General features: G+C 39.5%; 1 protein-coding gene across 1 annotated transcript in view; it reads left to right on the top strand.

Moving 5' to 3' along the window:
• The window catches only part of cfap52 (cilia and flagella associated protein 52), a 40,919-nt gene extending 18,569 nt beyond the window's left edge, over positions 1 to 22,350 (top strand). Inside the window, exons 9-14 of the mRNA XM_052033011.1 lie at positions 143 to 291; positions 394 to 539; positions 5,779 to 5,930; positions 10,292 to 10,394; positions 18,192 to 18,303; positions 21,810 to 22,350. Coding sequence (XP_051888971.1) covers positions 143 to 291; positions 394 to 539; positions 5,779 to 5,930; positions 10,292 to 10,394; positions 18,192 to 18,303; positions 21,810 to 21,985 — 838 coding nt within the window. The 3' untranslated portion in view covers positions 21,986 to 22,350. The remainder of the gene's footprint in view (positions 1 to 142; positions 292 to 393; positions 540 to 5,778; positions 5,931 to 10,291; positions 10,395 to 18,191; positions 18,304 to 21,809) is intronic.
• Positions 22,351 to 22,556: the final 206 nt, after the last annotated feature.

The raw sequence follows: 22,556 nt of genomic DNA on the forward strand, positions 1-22,556 counted from the left end.
CAATGATTAACCTTTATTAAACTATGTTCAAAAATCTAAAAGATATATACATTTTTTAAATAATTATGATTCTTTGCAACTGATTTTGAAGATAAGTCTTTGAAAGTGCCATCTTTACATAAATTTCTTTGTTTCAAAATAGTGGAACATCAGACCTCTTTGGAACATGTTCTAAGGCTGAAATAAGAATCTGGCATACCTCTACCAATAAAGAACTACTGCGAATAGTTGTCCCGAACATGACCTGCAATTCCATTGAATTTATGCATGATGGGAGGAGCATTATTAGTGGTAAGCAATGGAATTGTTAAAATCAAAAGAATTTCATTCTTCTATACTTGAATCCATTTCTGTTTATTTAATACATTATTTTTCAATGTGAAATTTCCGTAGCTTGGAACGATGGGAAGATTCGAGCTTTTACCCCGGAGACTGGCAAATTAATGTATACGATCAATAACGCTCATCATGATGGTGTCACAGCAATTGCTGCCACTAGTGACGGCAAGAAAATAATCAGTGGAGGTGGTGAGGGACAGGTTTGTACAAAGAATAATCTTGTTGAGAAAAGGCAATTTTAAGGGTGGTATTGCTTAGTTTTCAGTATCATGCAACTGAAAATTGATTTTTCTTCCCATGAGTGAAACCCGATAATGACTTTTTTCTGGGATGTTTTGCATTACTTGGAAAATTTCACCAACCACATCCTATCTGAGTCATTCTTCCAACCCCAACAGTTCTTGTATCAGACCTGCATGGGAAGATTTCATTTCTTACGTATTATTCTTTTTGGACCATTGCAGAGCTTGGACCAGGTTGTCCTAGGGATGCCTATTGTTGGCCAAATCTAGGAGAACAATTTCTTATTCCAACAGCTGGGAGATCCAGAAGGCATGTGGAAATCCATCTAAATCCTTGCCCCCTGCCCCTGCCATTGCATTCATTCTACTTCACTCCCCACCCCATAACTTTCAGTCTCCAGAAGGTCCCCCAGTCCTTGATCTGTCTCCTCCATGGAACATTGCTGGTGTGAGTTCTTGTCCACCACTGCACAACAGTGCTGGATTATTCCTAATTCACACATCCCCCACCCACTACAGGAAAGGTGCTAGTAAATATCCAGTCCTTCGTGCCCCCCCCACTCCCCCCACTTCACTTCTTCTCCCACCTGTGCTCACCCCTGCAACTGCCATGGCCTCTGAAGCCCAACCATGGATGATAACAATGCCCAGTTTATTGCAGCATCGGTGGAAATTGAATCTTGATACCTTAGGTCAATGACTAATAGAGTATGCCAATAAATGTATGCCATTCTAACCCACAGTTTAGGTGCACTAGAATTTCTAAACCAATGAATTTTGAAGCAAAGAAGAAGGACATTTAGCCAATTATGTGTGTATCTGCTCTTTGAAAGAGTTATAAAAGTAATCTCTTCCCCTTTTCTTTCCCAATTCCTCTGAGGTTTCGCTCTTTGAATTATTTATATAATTCCATGGTGAAAGCTATTCTTGAATGTGCTTCTCTTCATATCCCTTTTGATCCTTTTTACCAATTGTCTAAGAGCTGTGTCTTCTTGTTCATGCACCTCTTGCCGGTGGAAAGTTTCTCCTTTTTTCCTCCATAAAAAAAACTCTTCAAGACTTTGATTGGCTCTATCCTTCTCTCTTTAATCTTCTCTGCTATAAGGAGGACAACTTTGGCTTTTCCAATAGTCAGTAAAATCTATTTTAAAGGCCTTCACATTTTCTCAGTGCTTCAGCCAAGCCTTACCAGTGATTTGCAGATGCTTGGCATCTTTGCTTTTGTACTCTATACATCTTTTAATAAAGACCAGCATCCTGTAATGATTAAGCTATTGGGGCTAATATCCAATAGCCTGGATGATTGATCTGGAGATATGAGTTTGAATCACAATGCAGGTCTTAAAGGATATAAGTTTAAGTATTGAAATAAATCTGGAATTTAAAAAGCTAATTTGAGTTATGGTGATCATGAGATTACCAGTTTGTTGCAAAAACTCCTCTGGTTCACTAATATGCTTCAGGGAAGTAAATCTGCCATTCTTTCACCACTCAGGCTGATATGTGATCAGACACAGCAATGTGGTTGGCTCTTAATTGTCCTCTGGAAAGAGCTTGGAAATTCATTTCAGGGACAATTTGAGATGGACAATAAATACTGGTCTTGCCAGCAATATCCAGATCTCTTGAATCAATGTAAATAAAACAACATTGTTCTGTCACCCTCAAAGTTTTCTGCATGTGAACCAAATCAGATCTCTCTCTTCCTGATCTATTTATGTTGCCTCATCTCATTCGTCCAATTTAAATCTGTCACTTAACATTTCCTCACTGAAGTTCTCTGCCACTTGTTAGTTCATTTCACCATTCTATCTTTATTATATTTCCAAGTATTGTGTCATCTGCAATATTTGAAATCGTGCCCTTTTCCCCAGGACTAACATATAACAAAAAGAACTGTGGCTCTAATATTGATTTCTGTGGACTGAGAATAACACATTCACTACTCATCTCTGCTTCCTGTTACTTGGCTCCCTGCTTACTCCATGCATCATGGCACTACTTCATTAATCCAAAGTGAAGACCTGGTCACAGTATTGCAAGACTCTGTAACCTTGTGTGATTAAAGTCAGTGAATGCATCTTCAAAAGTCATATTCTACAAACTGCACCCATAGCCTCAGGCAGCAAATAAATAACCACACTCCATCACTCATGGACCAACAGTCTCTATATTCAGACTATATTTCTCATGTTCATATGCTCCACCATACATAAAATCATACATATGTATGGCTGCAGGACTCACATCAACTTCTCAAAGAATTTGCACATTGACAGCTATTCAGCCTTGATGTCACATCACCCAAATACATTGCACAAAACTCATTGACCCATTTCCATTTATATTCAGGATAAGGTGGTGCACAAACAACAACTAACTGAAAGGAACTGATGTGACCACACATTTTGACCTCCTAGGACAAACTGATGCTGACCATCCTTAGTGCTGAGGCTGTGATCTGTGGTGAAGCTGAAGCCATTGAGGAAGACAGTGTCCTCACTTCACATCCCAGATATCCAAAAATGTAACCTGGCCAACAGTAGAGGATCTTTTAGCCACCAGTTCAATTACGCTTCAAGTAATGTAGAGGATAGGTGCATCTGGTAAAATATGGATGTGTAGTGAAATGGGTCTTAACGCTGAACATTTGCAAGAGAGAGGTCCTCTGCCAACCTGTCCCTGCTGCACCACACTGTCCTCCACCACTAAAGGTGTGCAGTGAGACCCTTGAAAATGTAGACCATTTCCCACAAGCGAAGGCAGACTGATGATGAAATTCCCCACCCCCTTCAATGCACCAGCACACGTTTGTGAAGGAATTGAAGGAAAAGAGTATTTGAAGATGATTACTTTAGAGCTACACAAAATTCATGGTCTACTGAGCAGCAGTGATCTATATCCTGTCTATGTTCTGAGGCTTGGATTACTAACAGCATCTCAAAGCACTGGAAAAGTATCACCAATTCTGTCACTGCAAAATCCTCCAAATTCACTGGAAAGGCAAGAAAACTAATGTGAGTTTATTTCCCAGACCAATATCTCCTGTACTGGAGCCCCAGTTACACTTGAATGGCTATGTTGGACAGGTCGTTTCTCCTACATGTCTAACACCAGACTCCTGAAATAGGCTCTCTGTTCTATCATGGGAAGAGATTATCAGGTGGACAGAGACAGAGGTTCAAGGGTGCGCTCAAAGCCTCTTTGCCTTCTGGGAATGTCTGGCCTTTGATTGCTCAAAGTGGAGAACAAGCATTTGGGGTGGTTTTGAGAACCTTAGGGCATCAGGAGCACCCAGAGACCCTGTGTAAGTGGTGGATAGATGTTTAAAAATTGTACATAACCTAAAAAAAGAAGCATTAAAGCAGTGATGTACAAGACTCAAAGTGTCATGCATGATAGAAAAGGCCTTGCTATTGCAGATCTAACACAGGAAGTTGATTGGGCTGCAGATTCTGAGAAGGTGGGGATAGGTTGAGGGGAGTTGCATTGTATGCATTGTGGAGAAAATCAAGAGGTAGGAGGCAGGCTTAGGTATGGAGATAGAAAGGGATGTCGTTCAGGAATCATTTGGGGAGTGGTCAAGGAGTCAGTTTCATTTATACAGATGGTAAAGGTCCGTCAGATTGACATTCGTGGTTCAGGATTTATCAGACAGTGTATTAGAGTTTGTTGGATAAGTGACCAGTGTAAAGGGCCAGGCTTGACAAGAAAAGTGACCAGGTTGGGAGAGGTTGGTGTTGAAGCATTTGGAGGATATGAGGATATAGACCACAAGGGAGTTGCGTTGGGGAAAAAAATACGAAGGAAACCTTTTAAAGGAAGTCATTGGACATCTCCAAAACCCAAGCCATGAACAATGAATTAGTTAAAGATGGTGCCCTTTAACCTAATACTAAAGAAAAACTCACCTCTCTAGTCATCTGCTTCATCATGCAAGACCCACAAATGGCACATGCATAAAAGTATTCTGTGCTAGTAATTCCAACTGTGCTCTGTGTCTGATATCCCTGCCCGTGCATGTCATATGCTTGCAGAACTCAGAACAAATTTTCAGAAGTGTTCTAACTGTGCATTAAGTACCCAGCTATGTTTAGTAATTGGGTTTTTGATAAACTGTTATCACAAAGTGCACGAAACATCACACACTACATTGTAGAATTTCTAGGCCTCTGTCGGAGTATCATGACATTGAAGGTGCCTACCACATTTTTTTTAAGGAGGTTATGAAGATGATTGATGAGGGTAGGGCAGTGGATGTTGTCTACATGGACTTTAGTGAAGCATTTGACAAGGTCCCTCATGGTAGGCTGTTCCAGAAAATTAAGTCACATCAGACCCACAGTGAGTTGGATCAGTTATAAACAAGAGGGTAGTGGTGGAGGGGTGTTTTTCTGACTGGAGAACTGTGACCAGTGGTTTTCTGCAAGGATCAGTGCTGAGATCTCTGTTGTTTGCAATATATGTCAATGACTTGGATGAAAATGCTGGTGGTCTGCTAGGTAAGTTTGAAGACGACACAAAAATTGATGGAGTTGTGGATAGTGAGGAAGGTTGTCAAAGAACATAGCAGGATATAGATCAGTTGGAAATTTGGGCAGAGAATGGCAGATGGAGTTTAACCTGGACAAGTGTGAGCTGATGAATTTTAGGAGGTCAAATGTATATACAGTATACAGTGAATACAATAAGTAAGTAAATAAGAGTGTATGCAGTAAATGGCAAGACCCTTAGGAGCATTGATATACAGAGGTATCTTGAGGTACAAGTCCATAGCTCCCTGAAAGTGGCAACACAGGTAGATAGGGTGGTAAAGAAGGTGTATAGCATGTTTGCCTTCATTGGTCGGGCCACTGAGTATAAAAGCTGGCAAGTCATGTTGCAGTTGTACAAAACTTTGTTTAGGCTTCATTTAGAGTATTGTGTGCAGTTCTGGTCACCACACTATAGGAAGGATTGGAGGCTTTAGAGAGAGTGCAGAAAAGGTCATAATTTTTTACACCTCAATTTTGTCTTCAACTCAGTCTCTTCCAATGCAAAGAAAACAACCAAAGCTAATCCTATCTTTTCTTCAAGCTACAATTTTCCAGTCTCTGCAATGTCTTTTTAAATCTCTGCTGAACCCATGGCAGACTCCCAATCACCATATGATTAACCATTCTAATCACTCATTTGAAAACAATCTTTCTGGTTTCAGGTACGGGTGTGGGAAATTGGTTCAAAAAGCCAAAGGCTGATTGAAGCTCTGAAGGAGCACTCATCAACAGTATCATGCATTAAAGTTAAAGAAAACAATCAAGAATGTGTATCTGCAAGCTTTGATGGTACTTGTATTATCTGGGACATAATGTAAGTGCTTGAAAATCTACTTTCATTATGTAAGGAATATAAATCTGTTTCCCCACTACAATGATCACATGTTACTTAATCAAATATTTCCTGTTTTTGACCTTGTCTCATCAGGTTAATCAGTCATAACTTAACATGCTTTTTCTTTCTTAAAGAAGGAAGAAAAACCTAAGACTTACACAGTGAATGGTAGAGCTCTGAGGGGTGCGGTAGAACAAAGGGGCGTGGGAATACAGATCCATAGTTCCATGAAAGTGAGTCACAGATAGATAGGGTCATAAAGAGAGCTTTTGGTGTTTTGGCCTTCATAAATCAGGGCATTGAGTACAGGAGTTGGGATGTTATGTTGAATTTGTACAAGACGCTGGTGAGGCTGAATTTGGAGTATTGTGTGCAGTTCTGGTCTCTTTAAGCTTGAAAGAGTGCAGAGAAAATTTACAAGGATGTTGCCAGATCTTGAGGACCTGAGTTATAGGGAAGGGTTGAATAGGTTAGGACTTTATTCCCTGGAACGCAGGAGAATGAGGGGAGATCTTATAGAAGTATACAAAATTATGAGGGGTATAGATAGGATGAATGCATGCAGGCTTTTTCCTCTAAAGTTGGGTGACACTGGAGTTCATAGGTTTAGGGTGAAAGGTGAACTGTTTAAGGGGAATTTGAGGAGAAACTTCTTCACTCAGAGGGTGGTGCAAGTGTGGAACGAGCTGCCAGTGGAAGTGATAAATGCAGGTTCAATTGTAACATTTAAGAGAAGTTTGGATGGGTACATGGATGGGAGGGGTTTGGAGGGATATGGTCCGGGTGCAGGTGGATGGGACTAGGCAGAAAATCAGGCAGCATGGACTAGATGGGCCAAAGGGCCTGCTTCTATGCTGTAGTGCTCTATGACTCTTGACTTGAATTCACAACCTTCTACAATCTCAAAACTTTCCAAATCATTTTTTATATCTATTTAACTTATTTTATGTGTAGGGATGGATGATAGGAAATAGTGGTAGCCAGTTTGGACACACAAAGGTCTCACAAATTCCTTTGTGATAACGACCAGATTTAGTTGATTTGGTTTTAGTTGACTCAGGGATAAGTGATGGCTAGGATCCTGAGACTAACACCAGTACTCTTCTTCAAGATGGTGCCATTGGGTCTTTTACTTCCATCTGAGAGTACAGATTGGGCCTTGGCAATGTAGCACTCCTGCACTGGAGTTTCAGCCTGAATTTTTTTGCTTGTGGTTCTAAACTGAAGCTCAAAGCCCCAACTATCAGAGTAAGGAGTGCTACCAAATGAGCCACAGCTAGCAAAAGTAAATGTTGGTCATTTAGAATCAGAAACAAGAGAAATTATGGTGGAAAAAAGGAAACAGCTGAGAGAGTAAATAAGTAGTTTGTGCCAGTAGAAAACTCAAGAACACATGCCTGAAATGTTGGGGAACCAGAGTTCAGTGAGATGAGGAACAAAGATTGGGAAAGAGTTTTCAAAGGGCTAGAAAACTGCAGATCAAGTTAGCCTGACAGGTGAAGTGCATGGTGAAGAAGGTGAGAGATGGAATATAAAGTGGGTAATTGTGAGGTTATTCATTCTGGTAAGATGAAGAGAAACTTTTCCTTGCCATAAAAGTACATAAAACAGCACTCCACAAGTTGCCTGCATCAGTTTTGTGTGAGGCACCCCAACAGCTAGTTCCTGTTGGACAAAAGACTCAAGAGTTCGCGCACATGTATGTTCACAAGCCATATATACATGATCAAGCAACAATGGAACTATCAAAGGAGCATGTGAAGCTGCAGACCACAGGCACAGAGAAATTAAGAGAGGTCCAGGAGAGAGGTAGGGGGATCAGGCCTGAAGTTTGTGGGGATGGGTTAGGGTCTAGGAGCATCACGAGAAAACATTAGGGCATGAAGCCAAAGAGAAAGATGTAATGGGGAGGGAGAGGTTTTGAAGGTGTGATCAGGTAGTGTGGGCTGGGGGCTTTGTCTATGGTAATGAAGCAAACATTAATTGTTGGAGGAGAGGTTGGTCAGGAATGCAAATTGAGTCAGTGTGACAGGTGGGGATAAGGTCAAGAACAGTTCCACACATGATCATGGTGTCCTAAAGTCATTAACAGCAAGTTGTGAGGTGGGGGGGAGGAGAGGTTGTTTTTAAGAATGAACAGCAAGCAAAATACTTGGAGGATCTACCTGATCTCTCATTACCAGGAAAGATTGGTCCCTTAAACTAATGCCAAAGCAGACATCATCTGTCCTGTTGTACTTATTTTGATGTGAGTGATCTGTGCCTTTTGCAGACATTGAATGTGCAAAATTCTTTTGCGCAATTGTATTCTGCTTCATGTAACTATGCATGATATAGTGTTAAGGACTTACACTAAATAAGGGTGGCACAATGGGGCAGCTGGGAGAGTTGCTACCTTATACGACCCAGTTCAGTCCTGATCTCTGGCCTTTACTGTGTATTGTTTGCACATTCTCTTTGAACTGGTGTGGTTTCCTCTGCTTCTCCAATTTTCTCCCAAATCCTAAAGATATGTGGGTTGCTAGGTTAATTGGCCACTGTAACTTGTCCTTTGTGTGTAACTGAGTAGTGGAGTCTGGGTGGGGGTAGATGGGAATGTGGGATTAGTGTAAGTGGGTGCAGACTCAGTGAGCCAGAGGACCTGTTGATTGCGTGTATGACTTTAAGTTTATTGGCAAGGTGCATAAAAACAGAGGCATGGAAAAGAGTTTCTGGGCCTTTTTTTAAGTTATAGGAACAAATATTAGTGATTAGAGGGATCTTTGTGAGTTCTTTCATAAAATGCAGGAAATAAAATTCAGCAAGAAATTAGATAGAAAAATAATAGATTGGCTTTTAGTTGAAGGGTGAAGGATCGGGGTTGGAGAGCAAGAGTAAGATGTGCTGTAATTGTACAGATGACTACAGCTGGTTTGGTCTCCATAACAAAGGAAGGATATACTTTCCTTAGAAATAGTCTAACATAAATTCACTGGACTGAATGTCATGTCTTAACCACTTCAAAATCTGGATCAATATCTCACCTGAAAGGGTTTCCTACTCTTCAGCACACCAACAGTAAAACTGCTAAAATGTCAACTAAGATTATGTGCTGAAATCCCTGGAGTGGAGCTTTCCTCTAAGCTTTTCTGATGGAAGCATGCTAACATTGAGATAAGCTGACACAATTTCCACTGTCCCATGGAAAAATTAAAAATAAGTCCTCCAGTTTCTCTGGATTCCTCTTTTCATCCCTTGTTTATTCTGCTGGCAGTGGCTAGCTTTCCCATAAAGTAGAAAAAGATCTAATTGAGTCACTTTTCTCTGAACCTAACATCTATTTCTTTTTTAAACACCTCCCATTATTACTTAAACATTAGTTTATGGTCTTACAAACAATTTTATTGCCCCCTGGAATGACCATATGTTACAATGTGGCAGATGTACATGAGGACCCGAAACGTCCCTGTTTATTTCCCTCCTTAGATGCTCCTGACCTGCTGAGTTTCTCCAGCATTTTCTGTGTGTTGCTGCAGGATCTGTTCACATTTGCTACCAGCAGATGGCAATGTTGGCCTTCTAATGTGAAATATAAATAGTTCAGTGTTCTGTGTTTGTTGGGATCCAAGGCTAAGTTGCAGGTATTTTTTTTGCAAGATAATTATTTTGGTTTGTATTATAATTCAGTAGGTGAACTCATATCCTAGCATGAAATTGATCTACATGGTTGAATAATATTCCAGATTCAAACTATGGTTCATTTCTTGATTTCAGTTGGAGCAGGAGTTCTTGTACAAATGAAAAATAAAATAGAATATGTTGAAAATACTGAGCAGCTGAGACAGAGTGAAACAGAGTTAGTGTTTCAGGATGCTCACCTTTTAGCAACATTCACATGAAAGGTCACTGACCTGCCATGTGAACTCTTCTACACAGTTGCTGCTTGAACGGCAAAGTAATTGCAGCATTTTCTGTTTTTATGTCAGATTTCCAGCATCCACAGCATTTTGTTTATACAATGCTGTAACTAGGCTGTTTTGTAGCCTGGAGGTATAAGAGCAAAATTAAATAACATCATTCTGACTTAAGGTAATGATTATTAATTCAGGGTCTCCAGAATGGAAAGCTCAATTAGAAATTGACGACAGGATCATGATCAAAATGTGCTCTTATTAAAAAACAGCTTGTTAAAACTCAAAGCCTAGACTCAAGTAGCTAGAGTGGATTGTGGATTTAACCATATTCTTAACATCCGTGGTTTATTTAGGAAAAGGAAGGAAAAATTGGGAGGGTGGAGGGAGGCAAAAGATTTTATTTTCAACTGAGCTTTACTTTGTACCTTTAAATGTTTTTTTTTCCAGACGGTATGCAAGAAACCAAATGATTTTGGCAAACACCCTTTTCAAATGTGTCTGTTATCATCCTGATGAATATCAGATAATAACCAGTGGAAAAGACAGGAAGGTAAGATCATTCGTATATGAGATCCATTTATTTTTGAAGTGGAAAGATTTGCCAGTAATCAAAATAGCCATTTCAATGAAAGCTCATGCTAAACTTAAACACAGATGTAACTGAAAAATGTTGCATTAAACAAACCCTCAATACTCTTCAAATGTTTTCTAATAGTATTAGGAATTTTATTTTACTAAAGGAAACCTTAAGTTTCAGGGGCAGTTTTATTATATTAAACCCCTTCTTTCCTTTCTTGAAGACAATGATGTTGTTTTTGCTCTGAATTAGTTCAGGCTGTGCTGTTTATTCTTCAATGTCTCAAATTTATGTATAAAGTTTGATAATGAGTGTTAGTACCATATTCATCCAGTAGAGTATTGTAGTTCCATATTTTTCATCCAAACAGATGGGGGGAAGCAGTATAACCCAAGAGATAGGGTGAATGCACTCAGTCCTTTTCCCAGGCTTAGGGAATCAAGAACTAGAGGACATAGGTTTAAGGTGAGAGCAGAAAGATTTAACAGGAACTTGAGGGTCAATTTTATTACACAAAGGAGGATATTTATGTGAAATGAGCTGCCAGAGGAAGTAGTTGAGGCAGGTACAATAACAACTTTTAAAAGACAGTTGGACAGGTACATGGATAGGACAGGTATAGAGGGATATGGCCCAAACATGGGCAAATGGGACTAGCTTAAATGGGAATTTTGGTCGGCATGGACCAGTTGGGCTGAAGGGCTTGTTTCCATGCTGTACAACTCTGTGGCTCTATGACTCTATGAGCTGCTACTAGTGCCCTGCTGGAATCAGATTACAATATCAAAACTAGTATTCAAGGCCAAGACTCCTTTTCGTTCTCATTAATGAATAAATTTGTTGGCCTGAACTATTCCACACCCTACCATGTTCCTTGCTATCTTCATTTTTTGTTTTAAAACAGTGAAGGTGGGGCTTCTCATCGAGCCTTGATTTGGTGGAGTTACTAAGATAGTAATGTGATAGAGCTCAGTTGATGTGAATGGGACTGAATTATGACTTTCTATGGATGCACCCTTACAAGACTCCTGCCTCTCTGCACTAGTTCAAATACTTGCACTTCAGTAAGAAAGATAGTTGGGTTTTCAAGATAGATAGTGATTCACAAATCACAAATGAATAAGATCAGAAGCTGAAGACAGTGAAATCCAGTCTGATGCACCTTGAAGGCTGTTCTAGAGTATCAGCTCAAGCTGAGAGGCACTGGCAGGTGCTGTTGCCTGCATAAGTTTTCAGAGAAATTGGAGGGGTTTGATTTTAGCAAAAGTGACTTGCTATTACTGGCCTTTGGAAGAGTGGCTGTGTGGGGAATCAAATGCAGCAATCACACAAATGCCTGTATGACCTCACTGAGGGATTGCACACTATGATTGCCACCTTGAGAGATACTTGATACCATAACCTTGGCTGTTCAGCAGCTCGCTTATTTAGAGCAAAATCTCAAGCAGCTTATTGCTAGCAGGAAAATGCAGGTACTCTTGAGAAGGATGATGGTGGGATGGCTTATTGATGTGGGAGCTATGATCAATGTGCTTCCACTTCTTACACCCTTCTCCCCAACTTTCCCACCCCAATTTCATCCACCCCTTCAGCCAGTACATTCTTCTGATCCAATAGCATTGTGGGAGCACCTTCACCAGAGCAATACAGCAGTTCAAGAAGGAGGCTCGGTACCACCTTTTCAAGGGATTTAGAGATGGGCAATAATTGTTGGTCTTGCCAATGATGCCTATGTGCTTGAATAAATTTAAAAAAGCTGCCTTGAGTCCTGATGGTTGAGTCAGACCTTACAGAAGTGTAGGTGAAGCAGTTTATGAACAGCACCATCATGGGCTCCAAAACACAGTGTATATTAATCAAGAGCATCTCAAAATTCAGGGTAGAAATCTGTACAGCCTCCCTCTGCTTCTTGCGAAACCACAGAGGTTGCACAGTGTAAATGTAGTAGGAAGAGAAACTTGTATTCACACAACACACAACAGTACAGGAAAATGTTTTACACAACATTAGGTTTCAAGTTTTAAAATTATTTGTTGACACCAATTTCTAAGGGTGTAGAGTAAGGTGATTAGGAACTGATGTGTCGAATGAATCTTGCAATAAGGAGGCACCTTGTGTGCCAATTCTCTTGCAGTGCCTGCATCATCTTCTTCCTTTTCATTCCGCTGGTCCTCCCCAGCCAGAGACATGCTCTTGGGATGGTGTCTTCTGCGGGTCCAACACTTGCTGCTTATTGTGTAAAGGCAGCATACCACCACTACCACTCTTACTTATTTATTGCAAAACAGAAGGAAGCTGTGGTGCACTGAGTAAATGGCAGCTCCCAGCAGAGCAATCCCAGTAGTCCCACTCCCCTTCTCGTTTTCCTGTAGTGCTGAAATTTATTCTCGCTCTCATATGCCCTTGAATCAGCTGGTGTGTATTGAAGGGTACCTCTGTTTTTGGTGTCTGAAAGAGTAGACTGCTGCATGACAGAAGGATCATGACAACTCCTTGGGAATCCTGTGGAAATTTACATAAATTTGCAGAAATAGCTTATGATTGCAGACCAGGTGCAAGATAATGCAGTGGAAGCACTTGAAGCTGATGAACACTCATGGGCACCATGGGGGTTTCTTAATATGCGGCTGATGATACTCTGCACTGATGGGAAGCCAGACGGGATCACAAACCCAAGCGCCCTCTCAATCTGACAGTTCTCATCACAAACCAAGTTTCTGCCAACCCTGGCAAACCATCCATGACTCAGTCATGTATCCAATCCATTTGTGTGCAGTCAACTGCAAGATCCTTAGCTTGACGACAGGTGTCAGTTTGACAGCCATCAGCAGATTGTGGCCATCAGGTCCGGCAGCTAGCATGTCTTGTTCCAAAAGGCTGCAACTAACTGCTACTGCCTGATCTGATGCTCTGAGCCTCATGAAGCATTGATGTGAAGAGACATTGAGACAAGTTATTCTATGTGATGTAGTGTACGTATACATGGTGTACACATGTACACTGTTTGTGACAGCTGTATGAGCTAGGCCTCTCTGCTGATCCCTCCTCTCCTCTGCAGTATTAGGTACTGAGAGGAGCAGGGTTCTTCTGTTCCCGCTGCTTGAGGTGTTGTTCACCCTCTGGGTCCCATAGTCTTCCTTTATGAGAAGTTCCTGTGTTGATGTTGTCTCCAGAATTTTGAAAGGTGGCATCAAAATTTGCAAACCTCATTTAAGTTTAGCTTATTCATAAACTTAACAGAATTTTTAAATTCAGGTTTCAAAACAGTCTCTCAATGCGACTTCAGTGAAGAATGGCATGGTCATTTATGAAAAGATTAGTCAAGTTGCAGTGTTTATTTGCATGTCAACTTTTCTATCCAATGCTGCTCTGCTCTTTGGCTTTCCTTGCGAGTTGCAGTCTTGGAAGCCGATACAAACTGTTATTATAATCCAGTTAAAAATGAAAATCAATAAGCTAAAGATGCTGGAAGTCTGAAATAATAACAGAAATGCTGGAAATCCTGAGCAGGTCAGGCAGCTTCTGAGCGGAAAGAAAGAGTTAACGTTTCAGGTTGGAAATCCTTTGTTAGAATTAGGAAAGTGAGACAACAAGTTACTTTTAAGTTGCAGAGACAGCAATGGATAGTGAAAAGGGAACATCTTAGATAAGGTGAGATATGAGATGAGGACAGTTGGAGAAAAAGTGCAAACAAAAGCTGTGAACGGCAGAGCTGTAGGGAATGTTAAGCAGGCCAAGCTATGCTAATGAAGGGAGAAACGCTGAACCAATATTACAGATTGAGGACCTACTGCAGAGTTGGCCAGTTCTAATACCAACAGAGAGGGTGAATTACCTGAAGTTCTTGAATTCAATATTGAATCTGGAAGGCTACAACATGCCCAGACAGAAGATGAAGTGCTGTTTGTCAACCTTATGTTGGGCCTCATTATAACAGTACACGAGACCATAGACAGATAGGTCAGAATGAGAGTGGGATGAAAGAATTAATGTGGCAGGCATGTAAGATTAGGATCACTCCTTCAGATTGTAGGCAGGTGTTCTGCAAAGCGATCACCCAATCTGCATTTGGTTTCTCCAGTGTAAAGGAGACCATGTTTTGAGCACTGCATTCAGTACACTAAATCCTGCAAATATTGCTCTTAAAAAGTAAGTATGCCAGTGATTTCCCACATACAGCCTGATGGGCTCATTAAGTGTTGAGTTGGCGGTGGGATTCATTTCCACAAGTTGACATTGGGTTTATGAAGTGGTATTATTTTTGGAGCATTTAAGCTGAATCCTGTCCCACACTCTCCTGACAATTCCAAAGCCATCTGCTCACAATAGTAAAAATTTTCTCCTGAAGTGAGGTACCTGTGCAAACTAAATCAATGCACACAGCAACTCTTCCAAGGTAATTCCTCAAGTCTACCTTCCCGTACACCTCCTCACTTCACTCAGTTTGCTCACTACCAAATTCCCACACTCTGTGGAGCTGCACTCCATTTGCACTGCAGCTCCTGGGGCACACTTTGTTAATTGCCCCCACTCATCTGTGTGAATATAATGATCATATACTGTATGAGGTACACAGCAAGCATATTGGCCCGTTATGGGACCACACTTGGAATGTTATGTCCTGGTCTGATCTCCCAACCTAAGGAAGGATATACTTGTGATAGAGGGAGTGCAGTGAAGGTTCACTAGATTAATTCCTAGGATGTGGAGATTTTCCTGTGAAGAGATATAGAGCAGACTGAGTCTGTAATCTCTTAAATTTAGAAGAATGAGAGATAATCTCAATGAAAAGTACAAAATACTTAAGAGGTTTGACAAGGCAGCTGCAAAGATGATTTTCCCCTGGTTAAGGCATCTATAGCTGTCTTAAATTAAGGTATCAGCCATTTCAGATCGAATTAAAAAGAAATTTCCTCAACCGGAAATTAGTGAATCTTTTAATTGTCTAACATAGAAGACTGCAGTGGCTGGGCATTAATAAAGTTTTGGATATTATAGGAATCAAGGGATGTGGGGATAGGGCTGGAAATGGCACTGGGATGCAAGATCATCCATAATGGCAGAGCGAGCACAAATCTATTCCTGCTTCTACTTCTTATGCTGTTGCGAAGCGAATGTGCTCGAAGTATCATCAGTACAGTGTTATAGTCCTGCTTCTATGTGCCCTGAAAAGCAGTCATCAGTTGCTCGCATGGTATCATTGAATTTACAATTTAATTTGAAGAAATACTGCAGGTCACAGTTTCAACTGTTAATTACTTAAAATCCCCAGCATTAATCTCCAGAGCCCTCCATACATTTAATTCATAACTTATGCATTTTGCAAGAGAGTGCTCATGATGATTCTTTTGTTATGCCTGGCTTATTCAAATTATCTGCTTCACAGAGCATTGTTCCTGATGTGCTTGAACTATGACACTACCTGCCAATAAATTTAAGATATGAAATGTGATTATAATTAATTGGTGTGTCACTCAACAGCCAATTTGGGAGAGATAATTTGGACACGGCATTGTTATGTGCCCTGCAAAAGAAAATTTTATTCTAATCACAAAACTAAATCTACAAGTTCAAGATTTCCTGGAGCATTTTTGTAAAGCAATGGAACAAGAGCAAGATTGTCCCAGCTTTTCCTACAGAAAATCAGTTGTAACTAATTTATGCCAGTTTTACTTAAGAATAAACATAAAAACAGGAGCTCGTAGAGGCAGTTGACCCCTCAAGCTGCTCTGCCAAATTGATCATGGCTGATCCATTATTGGCCTCAACACTACTTTCCCACTCTCTCCCCATCTCTTAATTGCCTTATAGTCTGTCTGTCTCTGCCTTAAGTATATTCAATGACTTCATCTCCACAGCTCTCTGGGTGGAGATTTCCAAAAAGTCACGTAGTTCTGAGAGAAGAAATTCTTCCTCCTCTCTGTCTAAAATGGATGATACAATATTTCTGAAACTATGCTTCAGGCACCCCCTCTCAAACATCTTCTAAGCATGCACCTTATCAATACCCCTCAGAATCTCATAAATTGCATCAAAACTTCCCTACTTTTATACTCGTATCCCTTGCAATAAAGGCAAACATTTTATTAACCTTTGTAATTACTTTATATACCTGCATGCTTTTTGTGTTTCATTTATTAGGAGACCCAGATCCCTTTGTACTGGGGTATTTATTGATCTCACTCCATTAAACAATATTTTCTTTTTACATTCTTCCTTCTAAAGTGGACAATGTTGCATTTCCCACATTATACTCCGTCTGCCAACTTCTTGCCCACTCACATAACCTGTCCATATTTCTTTGTCCTCTTCACAATTTGATAACTCACTTACCTTTATATAATCATCAAATATTGCTCCAGTACACTTTGTCCCTTCATCCAATTCTATAATGTCGATCATAAATAGCTGAGACCCCAGCAGTGTGGCAATCCAAAAATGACGCATTTACCCCAAGTCTCTGTTTTCTATTAGTCAGCCACTCCCCTATCTGTGCCAATATATTAATCACAAGCCCATGCATTCTTATTTTCTGCAGCATCCTTTTATGTTGCACCTTATAGAATTCCTTCTGCAAGTCCAAATGCATTGCATTTATTGATTCCACTGTATCCACCATGTTTGTTACATCCTCAAAGATCTTGAAATTACACCAAGATGAATCACATCAAACGTTAATGACATTGCAAAATTTCTCATTCACTCATCAATATTGCTCGGGCCATGATGCAAAAGATCAGTTCACATGAATTTCTCTCATTTATGTGAGTGGTTATCTGGCATATATTTACATGTGCTAGCTATGGTACATGGATCCTGTTTTTGGGTAATTTTGCTGCTTTAGCAGTAGAATATTTTATTCTGGACCAGTACAGTGAAACCAGACTTTAATAGTTCCACAAGGACAATAATGAAACCAAATAGCTAATCCCTTAATATTTGCCCAGGAGTCAGCCAATAGACACAAGGGCCTGGGATTTTGTTATCAATGGTGAGCACTGTTTGTTTGCCACTAATATTCAAATTAATTGACACTTACCGTGGAACTGGAGAGTACCTCAGGAAACTGCCGAAATTCTTTCCATTTAGGGAGAACACACTCCTTTTCCTACAACATACCCTGCCCCCAATCTATCCCATACATGAATGTTGGCAGCCTTTGAATCATTCTGATTCTGGTCATTCAGCTATAAGTCTTGGAGGTAACTCCAAGAGGAGAACAGTGTCTGCTAAAAAGATTGGCAAAAATAAGAAACAAAATGGAAAAGTACAGACAAAAGGCAAGATGATAAGTGGTATGAAAGTATCAAAGCAGTACTTCAAATTAAACCATGACAGCAGGTCAAAGAGGCAAGGTTCAGTTAGCAAAGGCAGAGCCTTTTACCCTTCTACTCTGTGCAGTGGAAATATTTCATGTACCTTGGGTTTTGAGAAGATTTTAGAACAAACATAAAGTTATCTAGTATCCTGTTTTTCCATTTTTCCAAACTTTGAATTTGCATTTCTATCAGAATGCACCTTTCATCCTACCATTTCAGTTTGAAGTTTTTATCAAGTTACCTCCTTGCATGTGATAGGAAATCTAATCTTACTTCCCATCATAAACTATTATAGGGGAACTGACAGCTAGTTATCTTAATGAAAAATGACATGCTGTTTTGTGGAAAAATACTATTCCTCTCTATGCATATGAATTACTTACAAAACAAAATGATAATGTTAATAAGTTTTATTTCAACAATGTAACTTCTGGTTTGTTTTTATTTTAAGATTGGTTATTGGGAAGTATTTGATGGATCAGTTATCAGAGAGCTGGATGGCTCCTTATCTGGTTCTATTAATGGAATGGACATCACAGCAAATGGTGACTTCTTTGTAACTGGTAAGAAGGAGCCTAAACTGACATTTGGCTGCAAATATTCATCCATGAAATAATAATCGAGCTAGTTTTATCATGGGATTATGTAATAAAGGTGTTTAGAAAGTTTCCTATATTTCCAGGTTACTAACTTACAATTTCTCAGGATATTTTCTGTTTCTTTTAACAATTTTAGGAACATTTTGTGTCATGGTTATGTTTTTTATGGGCAGCACTGGGCAGGCACAGTAGTGTAGCAGTTAGCGCAACACTATTACAGCGCCGGCGACCTGGGTTCAATTCCGGCCACTGCCTGTAAAGAGTTTGTACGTTCTCCTGTGTCTGCGTGGGTTTCCTCCGGGTGCTCCGGTTTCCTCTCACATTCCAAAGACGTACGGGTTAGGAAGTTGTGGGTTATGTTGGCACCGGAAGCGTGGCAACACTTGCGGGCTGCCCCCAGAACACTCTACTCAAAAGGTGCATTGTGTTTCAATGTACATGTGACATAAAGATATCTTACATGTGGAGGTTACTGATGCAATCTGTGGTATTAAACATTTTTCAGGATTTGGGCAAGGCCAACATTTATTTTCCATCCCTAATTATCTTCGAGAAGGAGATGGCAATCTACCTTCTTGAACTCCTACAGTTCTGGTGAAGGTACTTCAAAAATGCTGTCAGAGAAGGATTTCCAGGATTTAGATTCATGCCTTTGTCCATGCTGACCATCAAATACCCATCTATGCTAACACATTCACCAGTACTTAGTCCATAAACTTTTACACCTTGGCTATTCGAGTACTCATCTAGATACTTGGCAAGTGTAGTAAGAGTACCTGTATCCAAGGGTGGTTTGGAGGGGAATCTACAGGCGGTGGTGTTCCCATGTGCCTGTAGTTCTTCGCGTTCTTGGTGGCGAAGGTCATAAGTTTGGGAGATGCTGTTGGAATAACATGGACAAGTAACTGCAATGCACTTTGTCAATAAAAACATATGAACCTACGAGTTAGGAGCAGGAGTAGGCCACTCAGCTCCACCACTTAACAACACCATAGCTGATCTGCTTGTAACCTCAACTCTGCATTCCTATCTACCTGAAGTACCTTTCAACACCTTGCTTATCATTTTTATTTACCTCTGCCTTAAAAATAACTAGACGTGGAGCTAGTTCTGGAACACAGTTGTCAGTCCCCATAGCCTTTGCTGTATCCAATGCTTTTAGCTGTTTCTTGGTATCGTGTGGAGTGAATCAAATTGACTGAAGACTGGCTTCTGTGATGATGGTGATCTCAGGACAAAGCCAAGATGGTTCGCCCACTTGACACTTCTGGCTGTATATGATTGCAAATGCTTTATCCTTTTCTTTAGCACTTACATAATATATGGTGTCTTTCAGACTGAAACATTAGCAGTTATGAAAGAAATTACACTGATTTACATCTAGATTATTTCTCAATAAATTTATTTTAATAACATTAAAATTCATTCTTGCAATACACTTGTACTTGTGCATCAGTGCAATCAAAAGCAGTTCCAAATCTTAAAACAACAATATAAAATTAAAACCACAATATGGGGTAAAACTCCAAATAACCAACGATTTATATTAACACATTGGACTAATTTCAGTTTTAGGGGTGCAAATTTTCATTGCTTTAATTTCTTAATGATAGAAATATTCTTTATTGATTCACATTGGTGGAAGTCAGCAGCATGCTGGATGTTCAGATGTCCCCAGTGCTCTATCTCTGAACCCAGGAGAATTCATTCCAGGAGCATTCACAGCAAGGTAAAAGATAGCAGCAGGAGTAGGCTTCAAATCTGCTCAGCTGTTCAATATGGTCATAGCTGATCATCTATCTCAGTAACAGATTCCTACTCTCTCCGCTTGCCCCATTCTGCCTTTTGCATCTAGAAATTGATCTTATCTTCTTAAATATATTTGGTGATTTGGTCTCTCCAGCCCTCTGTGGAATTTCACAGGCTCACCACTAATTCCTAAATCACTCACCCTGTAACCTGAGACGCTGAGCCCTCATTCAAGACAACACAACCTGGGAGGCATCCTTTCTACATCCAGTCTGCCGAGGCGTGTCAGAATTTTGTAGTCTTCAATTAGATCCTCTCTCATTCTGCTAAATGTGAGTGAATACAACCCTAGTTGACCTCATCTCTCCTGATATGGTAATCCCACCATCTCAGCATGAACCTTTATTACACAATGTTTATGGAAAGTATACTTTTGCTGTATAGGAAGGAAACCAAATTGCCCAGGTGTGGTAAAAAAACAAGACCCTGCATGATTGTAACAAGACATCCTTGTTCCATACTTGAACCAAAGGCCAACATGCCATTTGCCTTTTTAACTACTTGGTGCATCTGCATATTTGCTTTCAGCAAATGATGTACAAGAACACCAATATTTCTTTGTATATTAATACATCCTACTCTAAGACTATTTTAATATCACACTGACTTATTATTTTCCCTTAACAAGCGAGTAACATCATACTTATCCATGTTTTGTGGTATTTGTCATTACTTGCCCAATTACTCAATCTGTCTTGGTCACCTTGAAGCCTCTTTGCATCCTCCTCACAGCTCCCAATGAGCTGAGAAACAGAACTTGCTGTGTACATGGCTCCTTAGCTTTGTGCCAGCCATAGAGAGTGTATCTCATCTGGCCTCTCATCTGAATGGGGTCACTTACCATCATTTAAAAGGTAAATTTAGTAAGTATATTGTTTATTTCTCTTTAGAACATTACCACACAATGAAATAAATTAATTAACAACAGATTAAGGTGTTCTTAATAATTTGCTCATCAGAATTCATTGTATAATACAATCTTACTAAAATCTAATCCAGTGGGTATCTACAACTTTAGAGCAATTAGCATTTTGTTCATGTAATACTGCATTATAAAATGAATTGATGTGCTCAGATAGATGTCTATTATTTTGTTTTAAGTATCCTTTTACTCAATCTTCTTTCAACCTCTCGGTCCCTAAAGAGAAATACAAACCGTTAGATAACATAGCCAGGTCTATGCCTACCTGCTTTGACGGTCAACCTAGATGCCTCACTCTGCATTTTTAACTTCCACCTTGTTTGAAGGCTGATAACCTTTTCTATGTAAGCTCCCTAATTGCCTGGATAAAACTCAGAACTGTCTGGGGAATTCCTCACTCCTGCCCACTGCTTGTTACTGTGTGACATAAAAATTTGGAGCTGCATTGCTACTTTTCCTTTGATTTAGTTTCTCATTCAATTGTTGAGTTAATCTGCTGAAAGATTATCACATTAAAAAGACTACAAAGGCCTGTAATATGAAAATGTTGGTGTTGAGGGATAAATTAACAGTTCCATTTTTGATACTCCAGTGTATTTTTCCAAAAATCTGAATTTGCTAATATTCTGTGTACTTTAAAAATGTTACCATAATATATCTATAATTTTACATAATTTAATAACAATATTTACTTTATTGTACTCATTATATGGTTGAATCTCAATCTGTTTTAAATCAGGAGGTGAAGATAAATTGATTAAATTGTGGGGATACAATGAAGGTGAGGTTACACACATTGGAATAGGTCACAGTGGGAACATCCACCGTATTAAGATCTCTCCCAATATGAAACACATAATCAGTGTTAGTTCAGATGGAGCAATTCTGCGATGGAGATATCCTTATACAGACTAGTGCACGGAACACTTCATGACAAATGACAATATTACTTCAGAATGCTATTTTGTTTTTAACTTTCAGACAGTCAGTGACAAATTTTCATGAAAATTCTTCTTTAGGTTTCTAGTAAATAACTTCCAATAACTGTTCTCCCAAAACTTCTACTTCCTTTAGAAATTAATTAAAATCTGTACCTTTGTTATTGAATGTTGAAGTTGTAATTTTGGAGAAATCTTTTTCCCAAATGATGCAATGGTAAATGACATGAAGATTAAATCATTAAAAATGTATATTTCAATAAAAACAGGAAAATAATTAATGTTTGCTTTAATAACTTGTGATTATATGTTAAACTGGATTCCATGTTGCTATGCACTAGCTTTTCAGTAGGATTTTCTATAGCTGATATCTTGATGTAGCTATGATTTTGAATGATCCATAATTTTTATTACAATGCAATTTATGGAAGATATAAAATAAAATTTGACATAATTGTATTTGCTATCTTTAAATAATAACTTTTATGTAAGTGTGTTAAATGTGGAAAATGCTTCCTGTGTATTGTGTGCAATTAATTTAAAACTTG

This window comes from Pristis pectinata, chromosome 18 (genome assembly GCF_009764475.1).
Source record: "Pristis pectinata isolate sPriPec2 chromosome 18, sPriPec2.1.pri, whole genome shotgun sequence".
In the NCBI taxonomy this organism is placed as follows: Eukaryota; Metazoa; Chordata; class Chondrichthyes; order Rhinopristiformes; family Pristidae; genus Pristis; species Pristis pectinata.